Here is an 18,545-nt window from a genome sequence, read left to right as displayed (position 1 = left end):
TTAAATGTGCTTTTGTTTCATTAATTTATAATTTATACGAAAACTAGCATTTTTAATAGTATTTTTTAAATTACATTTATTCACATTTTTCAAGTTTATATTTGTTTAAATGTAAAAAAACAACTTCTCACCGTGGTGAAAGTGGGCCGTACAGTGGTCTCAAGGTGATTGACAATCTCCTGCAATAGAGGGGGACCCAGATTGAGCTGGTTTCGGTCTACTGGAGCCTTCAGGCAGCGGGCAAACTTCTCCCTTGCTCCTGAAAGGTTTCCCGCCTTCAGAGATGCCAGAGCCCACGCCTGCCACACGCCCCCAGGGTCGAGGCCGCTCTTTGTTGACACCTAGCAATGCAGCCAAACAACCAGAGGCATCATCACCAGGTAAGGTGTTCACTTTTCACAAATGTGTTCACTAAAGTGAAAATTCAATAAGAAATTAAGTGAAATCATCCCAAAAGCCCCACCTCCACCGCTAGCTGGTAATATTCGGCCTCCAGCAGCTGATTGCGCAGACGTGTGACAGCGGTCGTCTCCAGGATGTCATCCAGAGAGGGAATATATTTGTAATTGGCCAACACCAAAATCTTCAGCACGTCTACTTTGCTGATGTAACTATGGACATGGAGAATACAGAGGAAGCAAAACATTAAAACCAATGTTCAAAGACACAAAGTGATTGTCAGGATTTAAAGCTGCAGTAGGGAGTTCTAAGAAAATGGTGGACTTTGCCTGAAAGTTTGAACAAGCACACTTTACAGGCACCTCTCCCTCACTCTCTGCTGTGCTACAGCCCTCCCTCCACAGTGGAGCTGTGATCACATAGGCTAGTAAGCAAGGCCACCGATGACGACAGATAAACAGCTATGGCACATTCACTGGTAGAGACGAAACATCACCAATACGCTTTTCATTGACTATGGCCTGCCCATACTTTGACTACAAACTTAGTCCTCAAATCATTAGCACCGCAATTAGCACTGCTGCAGCACACCGGTAACCTTGAGCGTGCAGGGGAGGGGTGTGAGCAGCGCGTACATGAGCGTGATTGACACCGCTAAGACATTCCTCCTGGCTCCGATTGGTTGTTTCTGACAAGCAGCGGTGTATTTCTGCAAATGGCAGTAGGACCACTGGAAGGAGCCAGAGGAGCGTGATTTTTTTTTTACAGATTACCTGTCCCATATCCTGCTGTCAGGATGTGATGGCTACAGATACAGTCACACATGTTAGGTAATTTCAATCTAACATCATACTGCTACAGTAAAGAATTAAACATTTCACTACACTTACATTTTGCTTTCTTTAATTAAAGGACCTAATTTACAGTTTAATAAAGAACTGGTTTTGCTTTAGAACTGGTTTATTTACACAACGTAGCACTGGATTTTAAAGGTGTGCCTGTTAGTTTACCCTGCTATGTGCGTACGTTTTATTTTAATCCTTTTTAGTTACTTTAGTGGCACCTGCTCCATTCCTCTGGCTGAACACAGAGGTGGAAAGGGGTGGAGCAAGCCACCAATGTGGACACCTGCAAATTGGTTCATACTACAACTCAGGACGGTGGGGGAGAAATGGGACTTGCTTCTGTTAGTTTTAGTTAGGTTTTTGTGTGATTGACCCTTTTTTTTCCTGTGTAGACGGATCAGCCACTATTTAAGTTACCCATTATGTTTCATCAAGAAAGTCTGTTTTGTTAGAATTAGTGTTGTTTGTTGCCAGTTTTTAGAGTACAGTTTGTCAATCTGACCTCTTTTAGGCCCAATATCTAGATTTTTGTATAATGTATTTAAGTTTGTTTTTCTTGGTTAAATAAAAAACCCTTTTTTGCACTTTAACCTATGCCTGACTGTCCTTTCCTGCTCGACCCACCACACATGACATAGTGATATTTTTAACAAATATGTAAAAAAAAGAAATGTTTACAAAACATTACCAACTGCAGCTTTAACATACAGTCATTGACATTGTTGTCATTAATTTGACCTTGTAATGATGCCTTTTAAAAAAAAATTCAGGTTACAATCTTCATACAAATTCAGTCACAAAATCAATGATCCTGTTCACAAGTTTGAACTTATTGTGAATTTTCTCTAATCCACACAAACACCAAGTTCCAGAACAATCCATTAACCAGCAAAGCCAGAACATACTTTTTATTAAGTCCACATTTCTGTATTAAAATGTTTATTGGCCTGATATAATATTCTAATGTTAAATGTGTGTTTTCATTAGCTGTTAGTGGAAAATTATCATAATAAACAAAACGAAAAGGCTTGAAAACATCAGTCTGTGTGTAATTAATTGATAATGAGTTTTTCTTAGTGAACGGAGTTACTGAAATAAATGAACATTTTAATAACATACTAATTTATACTAGAAGACTATTATTACAGAGGAAATTCTGAGTGCCCATAAAAACAATACTGCAAATAAAATTTGCTGGATCATTAAAAGCCCTACATTGATATTCATGATAAGCGTGTGTACATTTCTGACCGGCGCTGTACTTCCTTTAAGGATACAGTGAGGTAAGCTGGGGAAATGGTGTGGTTAAAGTTCAGGTAAATGCTTTACGGCATGCATCCTGTGATTCAAAGTGTTGCAGTTTGCTTGCAATGACTCATGTGATGAGTTAGAGCTTTGTAAATAGTCCAAAGTTGGTTAATTAAGACACTTCAAATCACTTAATGACATTTTTTCCTCTTCAGGTTTATGAAGTCTATAATAGTAAAACGTTTGTTAATATTGAAAATGTATACATCCTATTGCAATGTTTTTTTTTTTGTTTCTTTACTGTGTCCTGTCCGGCAGAGTAGCGCTCAGAATTGTTGTCTGAGTGCCAAGAAATTTACTTTCACAAGCAGAGCATCACAGCTAATGCTTTAAAGCTCTGCTTGATATTTATAAAACAAACTTTATTATAAACTTCTTTGAGAATAGTTCAATTGTTACGGACACAGAGACTGAAATGAAAAGGGAAAAAAAAGCTCAAAAAAGAGAGATGGGGAAAAAGGGAAGAAAAGGAGGAAAGAGTGGAGGAGAGAAAGAAGGATGAAGAGAATACAAGATTACACCCTGCTTGCTTATACACCTACAGCTGTTTTTTTTGTTGTGTTTTTTTAACAAAATAGTACACGGTAATTCTGAATGTAAAATTTACTTAGTGAGAGGTGCAGCCCAATATAAAACATCTGTGTATCTGTCAACACCTGAAGCTTAACACCTGTGAGTATGGGTGTGGACGCGCTTCTGTATACAAGGTTTCTTCACACAAATATGCAATAGCGAGTGTGAGGACCCACAGACCTGCCCCATGGTCCCTGGACGGACACTGAGGAGATCTGAGTCACAGACATCTAAAGGCCCTCCAAAGCACAGGAACCCCATGAATGCAATGTTTTCATCAAAGGTAACACTTTATTGTTTTGCCTCGTAACCTTACGATGTTCTCAAACTTCAAACAAATGTAGAGCGTCTCACATCGCAATGACCGAAGGTTGCGTCCTACCTGTCACATAAAGGGAGATCCTGGCTTTGACCGACTTTAACAAACATTAGCTTGGCGCTGAAAAGTAGCTGGCGCATGATGCCAGTGAGGAGGCAGGCGTCCACCTCCGGGTTGGTCAGTTTACGGGACAGAGAGCGGCAGTGGTCGATGAGTTGGTGACCGCAGACAGCTTGGTCGCTGTGCAGAGACAAAATGGCCACGCAGAGGTGTGCACTGGGAGCCTAGAGGTGTTGGCAAAGCAGATCTTGAATTTTAACATACTGAATAGTTATCTGACACTGAAAAAGTTCTGATTCACTGCTTGACAAATGTATATCCTTTAAGTGATTTTGTCCCAAACAAAACGGTTTATCAAGTTCAATGTGGGTATGCAATTAAACTTAGAAAGAAAAGTTCAAAGTTAAGTTGCATAGAGAATTTAAACCTTTTAAGCATTTTTGTTCATCATGTTACAACTACAACCTTAACATATTTTGTTGGGAAAACTAATTTCTTTACAAATAGAAATCAGAAAAGTGTGGCATCCACTTTTTTCAGCCCCGTTTACTCTGACATGCCAAAATAAAATTGAATGCAACCAACTGCTTGTAGTGCAAAGAGAGCACCATGAAGACCAAGGTACACACCAGAAAAGGAACAACCATAATGTTGTAGAGACGTTTAAGGCAGGGTTAGGTTATAAAACAATATCCCAAGCTTTCAACATCTCATGGAGCACTGTTCAATCTATCACCTGAAAATGGCTGTTCGTGTTTGCTGTGACCAAACTAAGTAAAGTCAGGTGTGCAAATTTAAACCTGTTCGTAATAGAACTCGTTCCGCAGCAGTTGGTTCTCAGCAGGGTTTGTGCTCAGACGGAACTGTCGATGGACGACTTCGGGCAGATGCAACATCCCATCCAGAGCGTCTTGAGAGACGACAGGGCTTCCAATAACTGAACGAAGACACAGAAGCAGAGAGCTACTCATCAAACGAATGCCTACAAGTGAGCTGTCACAGAGTGATATAACAACAAAGCACAGAGAGGGTTATTCAATAAACAATGATATACAGTACAGACACACCTTCTCATTCAAAGAGTTTTCTTTATTTTCATGACTATGAATATTGTAGCTTCACACTGAAGGCATCAAAACTATGAATTAACACATGTGGAATTATATACTGAACAAAAAAGTGTGAAACAACTGAAAATATGTCTTATATTCTAGGTTCTTCAAAGTAGCCACCTTTTGCTTTGATTACTGCTCCACACACTCTTGGCATTCTGTTGATGAGCTTCAAGAGGTAGTCACCTGAAATGGTTTTCACTTCACAGGTGTGCCTTGTCAGGTTTAATAAGTGGGATTTCAAGCCTTATAAATGGAGTTGGGACCATCAGTTGTGTTGTGCAGGAGGTGGATACAGTACACAGCTGATAGTCCTACTGAATAGACTGTTAGAATTTGTATTATGGCAAGAAAAAAGAAGCTAAGTAAAGAAAAACGAGTGGCAAATCATTTCTTTCATTACTTTAAGAAATGAAGGTCGGTCAGTCTGAACAATTGGGAAAACTTTGAAAGTGTCCCCAAGTGCAGTTGCAAAAACCATCAAGCGCCACAAAGAAACTGGCTCACATGAGGACCGCCCCAGGAAAGGAAGACCAAGAGTCACCTCTGCTGTGGGCGATAAGTTCATCCGAGTCACCAGCCTCAGAAATCGCAGATTAACAGCAGCTCAGATTAAAGAACAGGTCAATGCCACACAGAGTTCTAGCAGCAGACACATCTCTAGAACAACTGTTAAGAGGAGACTGTGTGAATCAGGCCTTCATGGTGAAATAGCTGCTAGGAAACCACTGCTGAGGACAGGCAACAAGCATAAGAGACTTGTTTGGGCTAAAGAACACAAGGAATGGACATTAGACCAGTGGAAATCTGTGCTTTGGTCTGAGGAGTCCAACTTTGAGATCTTTGGTTCCAACCACCGTGTCTTTGTGCGGCGCAGAAGAGGTGAACGGATGGACTCTACATGCCTGGTTCCCACCATGAAGCATGGAGGAGGAGGTGTGATGGTGTGGGGGTACTTTGCTGCTGACAATGTTGGGGATTTATTCAAAACTGAAGGCATACTGAACCAGCATGGCTACCACAGCATCTTGCAGTGGTATGCTATTCCATCCGAGTTGCGTTTAGTTGGACCATCATTTATTTTTCAACAGGACAATGACCCCAAACACACCTCCAGGCTGTGTAAGGTCTCTTTGACCAAGAAGGAGAGTGATGGGGTGCTGCGCCAGATGATCTGGCCTCCACAGTCACCGGACCTGAACCCAATCGAGATGGTTTGGGGTGAGCTGGACCGCAGAGTGAAGGCAAAAGGGCCAACAAGTGCTAAGCATCTCTGGGAACTCCTTCAAGACTGTTGGAAAACCATTTCAGGTGACTACCTCTTGAAGCTCATCAACAGAATGCCAAGAGTGTGTGGAGCAGTAATCAAAGCAAAAGGTGGTTACTTTGAAGAACCTAGAATATAAGACATATTTTCAGTTGTTTCACACTTTTATGTTCAGTATATAATTCCACATGTGTTAATTCATAGTTTTGATGCCTTCAGTGTGAAGCTACAATATTCATAGTCATGAAAATAAAGAAAAATCTTTGAATGAGAAGGTGTGTCCAAACTTTTGGTCTGTACTGTATGTATATACAAAATAGCACAGAGGGTTAACTTACTTTCAGCAGACTCAGACTCATCATCAGAACTGCAAACAAAAAAAAAAGAAAACAAAAAAAAGTACATTTGAAAATTGAATGACTTTAAATTGATCTGTACTTGATCTTGATGTTACTCTTATTCTCTTAGGAAGCTTTTGTGGCTTATCTGTTGAATGTTTGAACTTCACTATTCACGTTGCATTTAAAGTGTTAAATAAATAAATAAAATGTTGATTTTTTTCTGTTGCTGTCTAGATTACCCCACCTAAAACCATCCATCCATGCATTCCCTATACCCGCTTCTTCCGTACAGGGTCCCAGGGAGCTGGTGACCATCTCCTGTGCTCTACGGGCGAGAGGTGAGGTACACCCTAGATGGGTCACCAGTCCATTGAGGGGCAACACAGAGGCACACAGGACAAACAACCATACACACCCCTATTAACGTCTAAAAGAAATTTAGAGAAACTATTTAACCTAACAGTGATGTCTGTGGACCATTAGAGAAAGCCAGAGTACCCAGAGAGAACCCACGAATGCAAGGGGAGAACATGGAAACTCCATGCAGAAAGAGTCCAACCAAGGAGCTTCTTGCTGCAAGGCAACAGTACTACCAACTGTAACACAGTGCAGCCCCACACAAAAAACCATTTAGAAATAAATAATCCACTCCTGACTCACTCTGGGTGAAAGTAAACGTAACAATCATCACAGACTCTGACTTCCTCTCCTGGACACCCATCAACCAGCATCTTCCGCTCTGAACAAGTGCTGCATACTAGGCGGCCACATCTACGACAGTGATGTCGTCTGTTAAACTGCAGACAAACAGGGACAGAGACAGCAGAAACATTCAAGTTAATTCCTCGCGTTGCTCCTTGTTTCATATTTAAACTACTCCATAATTTTCATATCAGCAGTTTGTTTCTCGTCATGGTAACCCTCTTACAACCCCTTATGGATGGGTGATGCTAATTAGCTCCCACTTGTTTCATTGTGAATACAGCCAAGGTGGCGTACGATTACAACAAATGTAGGTTGATACTTAAGCCCTTCATACTTAGGACACTATTAGAAGTGCTTTAAAACCATTTAGTGGTCGGAGTGTGAACTACACCTGGTTCATGGAAGCAGAAGTGCGCATTGGGCAGACCACATGGAATTTGGCTGATAAACTTAGTAAATTGTCTTAACCCTGATGTAGGTTGTGCAATAAAAAATATAGACTTACTAATGTCTTCTACAATTGATATATCAGAATAGACATGTGACCAAAAGTCTAAAAGTTATTTCTAATTTTGGGTTTGAATCTTTTTAGCGACACTAAGCAGATAAGGAATGGAAATTTGTAATGCTAGTATTACTACTATTATTTTAGTGCTCGTCGTCTTCCACTTCATCCGGGACCGGGTCGCAGGGGGAGTAGACTCAGTAGAGACAACCAGACGTCCCTCTCCGCAGACACCTCCTCCAGCACCTCTGGGGAGAGCCCAAGGTGTTCCCAGGCCAGCCGAGAGACATAGTCCCTCCAGCGTGTCCTGGGCCGTCCCCTGGGCCTCCTCCCGGTGGGAGGTGCCTGGAACACCTCCCGAGGAAGACGTCCAGGTATTATTTTAGTAACACATAAAATGTGGGTATAATTGTAGAAATAATAAATCCTGTCCATGTATTTTTACTTTGCAATGGCAAATCAAAGGATTACTTTAGATTATGAATAAATAATGATGAATTAATCACATAAGTACATACCCTAATGCAATACTTTTCTATTATGAAACGGGATAAAAGCTACTGGGGCTTAACAGTAAAGAGACTTTTCAGTATTTAGCTGTATTTGAAATACGGCCTGATGAAAAACCAATTGTTGTTAATATATGTTGAAGTTCATTTTGTAGCACTAATTTCTTATTGTGAAAAAGGGGATAGGAGCTCATGGGGCTGTGCATCAAAGGAACTAGTAGAAGTGAAAAAGCAAAAACATGACATGTCAATTTAAAAGTCTTGTTAACACCATCAATAAAATAATCAACATACTGAGATTAAAAACGTTTCATTCATAAAGTGCAATGTTCAAATGAATAATCTCTAATTAATTTAACATCTGAGTGATAGCAAAAACAAAAGTATTTAGATTCAGCCTAAGCTCTAAATCTCTTCTGGCCACTAACCATAGTGAACCTCTCCCGCCGGCAGACCATGCACATGTCATGCTGGGTGTCAGGGACCCAGTCCTTCTGGGCCGGGGGCTGATCTGGAGGCTGGAACTTGGCAGATAAGCGCTGACTTCGCTCTGCTGATCCTCGATCCTTTTTCCTCTCTGAGCTGTTTCCAGACAGGGTGTGTGTAGGGGTGCTGTCTGCAATTAAACAGAGGGAGGTAATTGTGAAGAAAACAGAATAACCCAACTAAATGATCATTTCTAAGGATGTGTACTAGTCTCACTTGTGGAAGAAGCTGGAGATTCGATTTGGCTGAACGATTGAGAGCTGAGCTCTTGAGCAGGGCACTGTATCAGCACATCCTGAAGGCTGATGACTGAGTCTGGAAAATATTTGGATGCATATTTTGTTGCTTAAATACACTGTAAACTGTGATTTAACTCACAGTTAGCCACTAAACCTGCAGCACCAACCTGAACGAGACCTCTCTTTGGGGGCACATGAGAAGTCCAGGGCCTTGCAGGCGTAGTCTGCCAGAAGTTTATCTATGTCCTCTGCACTAAAGCCAGTCTCCTGACCAACCAATAGACTCTGCAGTGTTTGCACCGCCACCTCTGCCCACTCCACCTTCAGATTCATCAGCAGCTGCTCGAGCATTAGCATGGGTTCTGAAAGCAGAGGGAAATAGTCCTGCCTGGAGGCCGGTGGGAGAGTCAGCAGCACCTGGAGGCAAAATATTTAGCAACTGGGTTAGGCAGAAAAATAAGCTGCGTAGAAGATTTCAAACTATGAGAACAGAACATTTAACACTTGGAGATCGCACAAGATATGACCAGTTTCACTGGAGACTACCAGGAAAAGCTTACGGTTTTCCTTTAAACTTTTAGGAACAGATGAGTTGCAAAACTTGTTTTCTTAAGCTATGACTCCTTTATTCATGAAAGACTGGGTGGGTCGTTCTGAGAGGTGAATCTTACTGACAGCTGAAGGAAATTAGATCGCAGGATACTAGGAAACAAGCATGTGTTCAGTATAGGCACAAGTTATGTTTACTGTATTTTTAGTGTTGTAGAAAAATTTGCATCCAGAGACTGATGATTGTCAATCAGAATCAGCTTTATTTTAATCTTTCAAGAGAGAAGGATTTTTTACAGCATTGGAGATGTGCTCAGTAGTGCTGCCAAATCATTCTGACCAGACAAAGTAAAAGTTCTCCTATAAGCTACAACAGTTTTCCAGCTGACTCTCATGAGACCTGTTGTCCTAGACATAATCTTAACAGTGTGGCACACATATTATCTCACACAGCTGCAAGCAGAAGGCTGAGAAACCATTACTCTAAGACTAAACAAAGAAGAATGGAACAACACTGAGGGGTTCTAATACTTTTGTCAGTTCCTGTAGAGTATCAAGGAGCAAATCAAGCAAGGCACTAAAATTTCCATAACAATAGCAAACAGTCATGGCTACACAGGCCCAGACAGGCATATTCCACACTGGTGAAGATCTTTTATTGCAGCAGAAAAATAAATGTAACTGACGCATTTTCTGTTTCCCTGGGGTATAAATATGATGGGACACAGAGGTCAGTTTTCTTTAGCCACCTACCCCTGGATGAGGATTTTACATCCAACTCACAGAGTGAGGAGAATGGGAGGGAAGAATGAAAAATAACTCCGGGGTACGGCGCTTGTGGTCTAGGGGTTAACCCCGCGACCATGTGCAGAGGCTATAGTCCTCGGTGCGGCTGTCCCGGACCTGGCGACCTTTGCCGAATATCTCCCCCCTCTCTTTGCCCTCTTTCCTGTCTACCTACTATCGCAAAAATAAAAAATAAAGGCCTCTAGTGCCAGAAAAAAAAAAAAAACAACTCCGTGGCAACCCTTGGATGCCGTCTACATGCCAACCAGGTGTAAAAGAAAGGGATACAAGAAATTAATATCAACTCTAAGTTCACTGTGCTGTATTGGGACTTTAACTGGAACTGTGTGCTTTGGTTAGATTAGATGAATGTTGAGCTTTTCAGCAACAAACCCTACCAGATGGGTTTGGTGGAAAACAAAGCATGAAGATGTGGAAAAGCACCTCATGTCCACTGTTAAGAATGGTGGAGGATTTGTGATGCTGTGGGCCTGTTTCTCTTCCACAGGCCATTGAAACCTTGTAAAGGTACATGGCACAATGAACTCTTTAAAATACCTGGAGAGTTTAAATCAAACTCTGCCAGATCATTGGATTCTCCATCAGCATCATGATCCAAAACACACGGCCAAATCAACCTATCTCTCTGTTTGCCCTAATCTTAAAAAATGTTCTAGATAAAAATTAAGTGCTCACCTATCACCAGAGGTGGGTTGTCAAAAGTATAAATAGCAGGTGCACCAATAATTTTGCCACTAATGATCTGATTAACTTGTTTTGCATCTCTTTACCACAGATAGTAACAACAATCTTAGACACACAATTATAAATGAACATTCAAATGTGTTGAAATGTTTTAAATGTTTCTAAACGTCCAACTTTAAAGTTCAAGATGGCCCTGAAACCGACTAACCTTAGAGCCCAAATGAAGTGCGTGGATGTGGCGACGACGGGCTGGAGACACCTGTCTCTGGAAATGAAGGGTGAGGTAGTCAGCCAGAAAGTGGCAAGCTGCCAATCCAGGGCGTCGATCCAGAGCGTGCTCGCAAACATCAAGGCCCACCGCAACATCTGAGATGCTTTCAAGTAGCTAAAGAACAAAGAAAGATACATTTAAAGAGGAGATACAGCTAAAGGAAGCACGTACAGTTTACATACACTCATCAGCAAAAATGTTGTATTAAGTTTGACTTTTTAGTGATGTATTGAGATGTTCTTTTTGCAGGGTTGAAGGATTATAGCTTCAATGAGTTTTAAAAGCAAGAACTGGGCAGATGAATTGGAACTTATTTTGGATCCTATCTAATCCACACAGAGAAAAAATTATGCATACTGGCTCAAATGTGGACACCCCCCAATAATATTTGGTGAATAGAGTTTGGTGAATAGGGTTCAGGTCAGGGCTTTGGGAAGGTCATTCCAGAGGCTTTTTGTTAATCTTCTTTAACAATACCAAATCCAGCTTGGCTGTGTGATTGTTAAGGGACATTTAGATTATTTGAATCATAAAGAAACAAGAATGCATCTCCTGGAAAAAGAACATTAAAAACCTCATCATCTTGTAAAATGTAGCATATACACCAAAATGTTTCCTTTCTAAACCAAGTGGAGCAGATTGTTTAAGGATGATTTCCTTAAACATAGCCAAGCAAAGGATTCTCCTAGAAATAACTAGTCAGTAGCTAGAGACTATTCTTCAACACATAAAACAACAAAATTGGACACTTTTAAACAAAACTACAAGTACTGTTAATTTAACGATCAAATTAGTGATCCCAGCCAGATTTCTGACCAATGACTTTTGTACTCTAAAACAAATTTTATTGTAATCATTCAACAGGCTGAGTAGTCCAGACCTGAAAAGCCTCATCAGTCTGTTCCGTTTCCAGCAGATGGAGCAAATGTTCAGTCTGCAGCTGCAACTTCAGCTGGTCAGAGACAGGATAAAGCTCTACCCACTGTTTACAAAGAGAAAATTCCTGCCAAAAAGAAACAAAAACAAGCTAATTTCATTATTCAATTATTATAAAACATTAAATATATATTAAGTAATGTTTTCTTTTTTTCTATTATTTTCTGTCTAAAATGTTACAGACAGTGCATTAATGTTCTAACTAAACTGATGCAGGTTGGCTGCACCCACTTTTGCCTCCAGGATCATAGACAGCATTGACTCAGGGTTTGTCTTGGATTCCGTTCTCAATTCCTGCCAAGTTTTCCAGGGCAAGGACGGCTGCAAATTCATCATCTACGGCAAGATAAGACAAAGCAAAAACACAATGAAAGTAGGTAACGGAAGACTGCAACCCTCGCAGCTGCAAAGCAAGTACTGACTTGAAAGGTTACAGAGCAAAACTGTAAACAGGATTACAAGGAAAGATTTATTCTACAGTCTGAAGTTTGAGGTTAAATCCTGCATTTCATTTTAACATTACCCAGCGGTAGATGCCCAATTCCTTCTGCTTGAGCACAAGCTCGGTTTGCAGTGAGTTTTTTGTGTCGGGGTCATGTAGGCAGAAGTCAATCAGCTCCAGACAGGCAGACAGAGGCCACCGCTCCAAGGCCTGGAGGGCAACACGGGCTCGCAGGTTAGCGTCCTGCACCCGGAACAGCTGACCAACGCCTTCAGTTTCTTCTGAATGTGAACAGACAGATAAAAGGAAAGCATTTCTGTTCCAATGAGAATGTCTGGTTTTCATAATGCTTAACTAAAATGAATTTAACATTTGCTGATAAAAAGTATCATTTTTTTTCTAATTTACCATTTAGTGTAATGTTTTGTCTGAGAAACAGCTAAAAAATCCAAACTTTCTTAGCTTAAAAAAAGACTAAAAAATAATCAAATATAAAAAAAATAAAATCAATCATGCCACAGCAGGAATATCCCATTTTCCCTCTTTGGTAGAGCAAATCTGCCACTGACACTGGACAGCAACCAGACCCACCCTAGTGTTTACCTAAGCTGGCAGTTCAGATTTGATGCCATATCAGCAACAACAGCCATATTATGGCAACTGAGTATAATTAAAACTAAAGATTCTGAAATGAATTGGAATTAGAAAAAAAGAAAATAAAAAGGACAAAGAAGATTTTTACCAATTCATTAAATGCATCCCAGCAAAGAACTTTGGATACACCAACCAACAGCATGTACCTAGATGCACTTTTTGAGTTCAAAGGAAATCAGATAAAGCCTATGAACGTTTGATGCAGATACACCTTCTTCCAATGTATGCGTTACATTTATTACAGAAAAAAAAAAATAAAGGTCAAAATCAGAATTTGTAACTGCCAAGAAAAGCCTGATTGGTTCATCTGTGAAAAAACGAGTTATTTTGAAATAATAGATTGAAATAAATAGAAACCATTTATTAGACTGTCATCAGGCAGGATTTGAATTTCTTCAAAGCCTCAAACCACATTGTAAAAAATATCTACATTTTAATAGCATATTGACTTCTCACCTTCTAAAGCAGCACAGACAAGTAGGTGGTCTCTTAGCTCCCTCTCCTGGCTGCCTTTCTGCCCATACAGCTCCAGCAGCCTGAGGGCTCGGGCCAGGTCTTTGGACTCAAGAGCATTTTTAAAGGCCTCAGCAGCCAGAGCCTGAGTCACCTCTTCTTGAGGCCCAGAAAGCACAAGACTTGCAAGTGGTTTCCCACAGATGGCTCCCCCAAACCCAACAGAGCTTTCCTCCCCTTCGCCTAATGTGGTCCCCAGCACAGGTTCCACCATAGTGTGAAGGTAAGCACTCAGAATAGGGAATTCCCTAAGGAGGCCATCAGCCTCCTGAGATATCTGCTCACAATCAAGGAAAGCCTCCTTACGCCCGCTGCGAAAATATCCAGATATTCCAGAGGATTTTATGCGGGTAGTTTCTCCTTTACAGACACTTAAACATGCCAGCAAGGCCAGAAGAGGGGAGCGAGACCTTAGGAAAGACAGGGCTGATGCGGTGAGAAGAAAGCTGTTTGAGGAAGATGAGGTGGAAGAAGATGACGAGGTAGATGAATGAGATGGTGGAGAAGTGGAGAGCTGAATGGGTGAAGAGGATGGGTCATCTGCAGAGGCCTCGGACTCAGAGCTGACATCAGACAGAGGTTCAATAATTCCTAGTGCCGTCTGATAACCCTGAGCGTGTGTTTGAAGCAGGAGAAACAAATTGTCGACACTGAAGGCTCCATCAGCTTTCTTGCCCCGAATGGAATCTCTTTCATCACCTGGACATGAGCTCCACACAGGCAGAACCTCACAGCATCTCTGGACAATGACCTGCTGGACGCTCAGCCGTAGACCCTCCTGCTGCAGCACTGACAGAACTCTGGGGATCAAACAGAAAACATTTTACACAAGCTTTAAAGTGCCTGTGACACGCTTTTCCCAGAAATGCAGAAATTGAAAGAAAACATCTTAATATTGACAGAATTGGGCAGCAATTGACATGATATTCAATTCAATTCAATTCAAAAATACTTTATTAATCCCAAAGGGAAATTAAATGTTGTAGCTCATATTATGAAGGTTTCCTCAAAGAGCCGTTGTAGATGCTGATGGCTGTGGGCAGGAAGGATCTCCTGTAGCGCTCCGTCTTACAGCAGATCTGAAGAAGCCTCTGACTGAAGACACTCTGTTGTTGTAGGACAGTCTCTTGAAGAGGATGCTCAGGGTTCTCCATAATGTTCTTCATTTTATGAAGAATCCGTCTTTCCACAATAATCTCCAGAGGTTCCAGAGGAGTCTCCAGAACAGAGCCAGCCTTCTTTATCAGCTTGTTGAGCTTTTTTAAGTCCCTGGTTCTGATGCTGCTTCCCCAGCAGATGATGGTAGAAGAGATCACACTTTCCACAACAGACTTATAGAAGATATGCAGCATCTTGCTGCAAACACCAAAGGACCTAAGCTTCCTCAAGAAGTACAGTCTGCTCTGTCCCTTCTTGTAGATGGCTTCACAGTTGCATCTCCACTCTAGTCTGTTGTCCAGGTGAACACCGAGGTATTTATTCTACTCCACCACCTCCATCTCTTCTCCCATGATAGAAATAGTTTTTGACTTATTCCTGTTTCTCTTAAAACCTACAATCATCTCCTTTGTTTTAGTCACGTTCAAGACTAATATTAGGATTATTATTGATTATTATTATATTAGGATTAAAGACGTGAAAAAAGACAATTGTGACACAAAATAAGCATATATCAATGTTAAATTTTGCAAGTCCAAAGTTGCCCAGAAATGACGTCTTGGGGGAAGTCTCCAGTCATTCACCATGTGAGTGTCAATGATAAACTGTTCAGGTAGAAGCCAAGTTGCATTAAAAACATCATTAATATGGTGAAACGGTGCATTGCTGGTGGTGGCAGCAATACTACGACAGCAGTCGTTAGTCTGCACTACTTTCCTGAAGCAAAGAGGATCAGAGCTGCCTGGATCAGAGCTAGAAAACTGAGTAGGGATTTTTTTTATACTCCTTGTGATTACAATCACAAGCTCCAGTGCATTTTACTGGGATTTTATGAGAAAGACCAACACAAAGTAGCATACATGTTTTTACAAATAAAATCTATAATGCGCTTAGTAGTTATACAACTCCTTTACTCTAAAAACTTAAAAAATACAGTACAGCTAAGTGTCTTTAGAGGTTTACAATAACCAGAGTCAAAGTGTAATTTAATGAAAAGGATAAATTCAGCTGAACATTTGAGAACCAACAGCTGAAGACCGCCCACCTAAAATGAGGCTGGGGAAGGACAGAATGACTCAGAAAGGCAGCCAGGAAGTGCCTATGGTAACTCTGGAGGGGCTGCAACTAAAAACAGCTCAGGTGAGAAAATATATTGACCCAAGAACCATCAATCGTAGACGCCACAAAGGAGAACAGCGGCAAGACGGAACTCGTTATTGAAAGAAAGCCAAGAGTTTCCTTTAAAGTTATTCTCAAGCCATGTAGCGGGCACAGTTGCATGTGAAAGAAGGTGCCCTGCTTTTAGATGCAGACAACATCTAACATTTTGGCCTAAATGCAAAACATAATGACTTCACATCTTTCTGCATAGCATCCCCACTATAACACATTGCGCTGACAGCATTATGCTGTGGGATGTTTTTCTTTAGCCTGCAGAGGGAAGCTGGTCAATGATGATGGAAAGGCAGACGGGGCTAAATACGGAACGATCATGAAAGAAAACAGGTTTGACTGGAGCCTGGGGCAAAGACTCCCTTTGCAGAAGGACTAATGATCATCAACATACAGCAAGAGCTACAATGAAATGGTGTAGTTAAAATCATATTCATTTATGTGAATGGCCCAGTTAAAGTCCAGATCTAAATCCTAATTCAATTCTGTAGCAAGACTTAAAATTACTGTTCACAGACACTCTCCATCCAATCTGACAGAGCTTTAGTTATTTCACAAAGAAGAATGGAAAAACAAATCCCTTTCAATATGTGTAAAGCATATCCTGAAAGTCTTTTAGCTGTAATCAAAGCAAGAGTAGCAGTTCTGAATATTTTTATTTTTATTTTCCTTCATCTTCACAATTAAGTACTACTTTGTATTGATCTATTTCATAAAATCCAAATGAAGCACATTAAGGACTGTAGTTGTAGCATGATCAAATGAGTAAAAAGTGAATGAATACTTTTGCAAGGCACTGTACTTAATTCTAAATATAATTTTCCTTCAGCCACTCACAAAAGTATGATATTAGGACTCATACAGTTTTACAGCCTGTATTTCTCCTAAATCTGCTATTATTTGACCAGAACAAAACAAAAATTTCTCACCTAACCAAATGCTTTACTGACAGTCACATTTTGGGGATCTAAGTTGGGCTTAAATACCAAGCATTATTGTGTGCAAAATACAGTGATTGAGGACCTCTGTGTGTACCTGTCAGGAGAGACCTGTTTGTCAAACAGCAGGTGGGAGACAAGTTGAAACGGGGTTTGAAGCAACACCAGGAGTGGATTCCCAAGCTTCACTTGACTGCTGTGGTCTAAAGCAGAAAAATAAGCAAGGGTAAAAAAAGAAACAGCAGTTGATCCAGCTGGCAGGAGGAGGCGATAGATGATCTTACCTTCCGAAGAGAGGCTTCGCACCAACACAGAGGCTAGTGTGTTGACGTAGTCAAGGAAACTGCGCACATAATCTGGTCTGGCAAGGTCTCCATCTGGCTCAAAGGGGCAGAGTTGGTCCAGAGAGCGAAGCAGCTGCTTCATGCTGGAGCGCACAGGGTGAGCGTCCAGCTCCGCCTGCTTTAGATTGGCCTGTTCAACCAGGAGAGTCAGAACGCCGCTGCCCACGCTGCCCTCTGTTACATAAGACATACCATCAGAGACACCATAGCTCTATGCAAATCAAATCTGACATTACACACAATGTTGTCCCATTGTGAATAAAAAAAAACGAACACTGAAAAGCAGCTGACAAAAACATTCTTTCCATTGTACGTTAAGTTGAAAGCCACATACCTGTGTCGTCTGTAGCGCTACTCAAAATCTGCAGCGGGTTCTCCAGACGTTGGGTCAGATTGAGCCTGGCCGCAATGCTCTCTTCACTCAGTGTTGGGTGGCAAGAAAGAAGCACTTCCTGGATGCAGCAGCCGAATGGAAAGGAAAACGGTTGTTCATCCCCGACAGCATCTGTACACAAAAACAGACCAATTGTGAAAAATAAAAAAATTCTGTATATTCAATACATTTTTTATTAATTATGCTTTCATACAAATCTCTATCTTGCCATGTTTACCAGAGTATTGAAAATAACTCTGTTGTGTGGATCTTAATGTGAGAAAAAACCTGCGAATTATTACCTGTCTTTCAAATACATGTGAGTTTTGATATGCCCCATTTTGTGCAGAGCAGGTACTGGAAGGAGAGGTGTAGAATTCAAAGTATTTTGATGCATCAGGACATGTTGTTATTTTTGATGTGACGTATCTATCGTGTATTTTTTTGTCCATATTTAAAGATCGACTGACCATCTGGGGATGAAAGTTCAATGTTTCACAATTGCACCAAAATGTTTAAATAATTATTAGCTCAATTAAAAAGAAAACAGGTCAGGCTGCCATTAGTTGAAGCTAATCCAAACAATCAGCCTCTTGAGGTGAGTGAATCTTTATTGGTGCAGACAAAGAGTCTGCATGGTGTATCATGGGATAAAGTAACGTTATTATTGAGTCATTGCTACAACATTTGAGTACTACATCAATTCTGCAGCAGTGGTGCATATGTGCAATACACACCTTGACTTATCTTAACGTTACAATGCTTTACCCACTGTTTTGTGACATATTTAGAAAACCCTGTGGCAGCCTGGCTTAGATGGAGATCAAATGATGTATGCTACAGTATCAGATGTAAAAGTAGGTGATGGGAAAAAGTTATTTAGCTCAGGTAGCGTATTTAACTACATATTTACACTGAACTGCAAGGGAGGTGCTCAACAGTGTGACAGGGAGTATAATGCCTGGTTGTTGGCTTTTACTGTAACCATATATATAGTAACCATGTAAACATCAGTCTCAATGCACTGATATGAAC

General features: G+C 40.8%; 1 protein-coding gene across 2 annotated transcripts in view; it reads right to left on the bottom strand.

The window, feature by feature from the left end:
* Positions 1-18,545, bottom strand: part of zfyve26 (zinc finger, FYVE domain containing 26) — a 39,448-nt gene that overhangs the window by 8,376 nt on the left and 12,527 nt on the right. Inside the window, exons 18-34 of one of the 2 annotated variants that reach the window (XM_047344965.1) lie at positions 17,472-17,642; positions 17,078-17,311; positions 16,891-16,996; positions 13,468-14,324; positions 12,439-12,638; positions 12,147-12,251; positions 11,860-11,982; positions 10,917-11,093; positions 8,836-9,085; positions 8,646-8,744; positions 8,372-8,559; positions 6,885-7,021; positions 6,222-6,250; positions 4,305-4,441; positions 3,508-3,728; positions 464-611; positions 132-341 (exon numbers count right to left, since the gene is read on the bottom strand). In XM_047344965.1, the coding sequence (XP_047200921.1) occupies positions 132-341; positions 464-611; positions 3,508-3,728; positions 4,305-4,441; positions 6,222-6,250; positions 6,885-7,021; positions 8,372-8,559; positions 8,646-8,744; positions 8,836-9,085; positions 10,917-11,093; positions 11,860-11,982; positions 12,147-12,251; positions 12,439-12,638; positions 13,468-14,324; positions 16,891-16,996; positions 17,078-17,311; positions 17,472-17,642 (3,392 nt within the window). The remainder of the gene's footprint in view (positions 1-131; positions 342-463; positions 612-3,507; positions 3,729-4,304; positions 4,442-6,221; positions 6,251-6,884; positions 7,022-8,371; positions 8,560-8,645; positions 8,745-8,835; positions 9,086-10,916; positions 11,094-11,859; positions 11,983-12,146; positions 12,252-12,438; positions 12,639-13,467; positions 14,325-16,890; positions 16,997-17,077; positions 17,312-17,471; positions 17,643-18,545) is intronic. The other variant, XM_047344966.1, reaches the window with a different exon arrangement.

This window comes from Girardinichthys multiradiatus, chromosome 19, assembly GCF_021462225.1.
Source record: "Girardinichthys multiradiatus isolate DD_20200921_A chromosome 19, DD_fGirMul_XY1, whole genome shotgun sequence".
Lineage (NCBI taxonomy): Eukaryota > Metazoa > Chordata > Actinopteri > Cyprinodontiformes > Goodeidae > Girardinichthys > Girardinichthys multiradiatus.
This window is presented reverse-complemented; position numbering and strand designations above follow the sequence as displayed.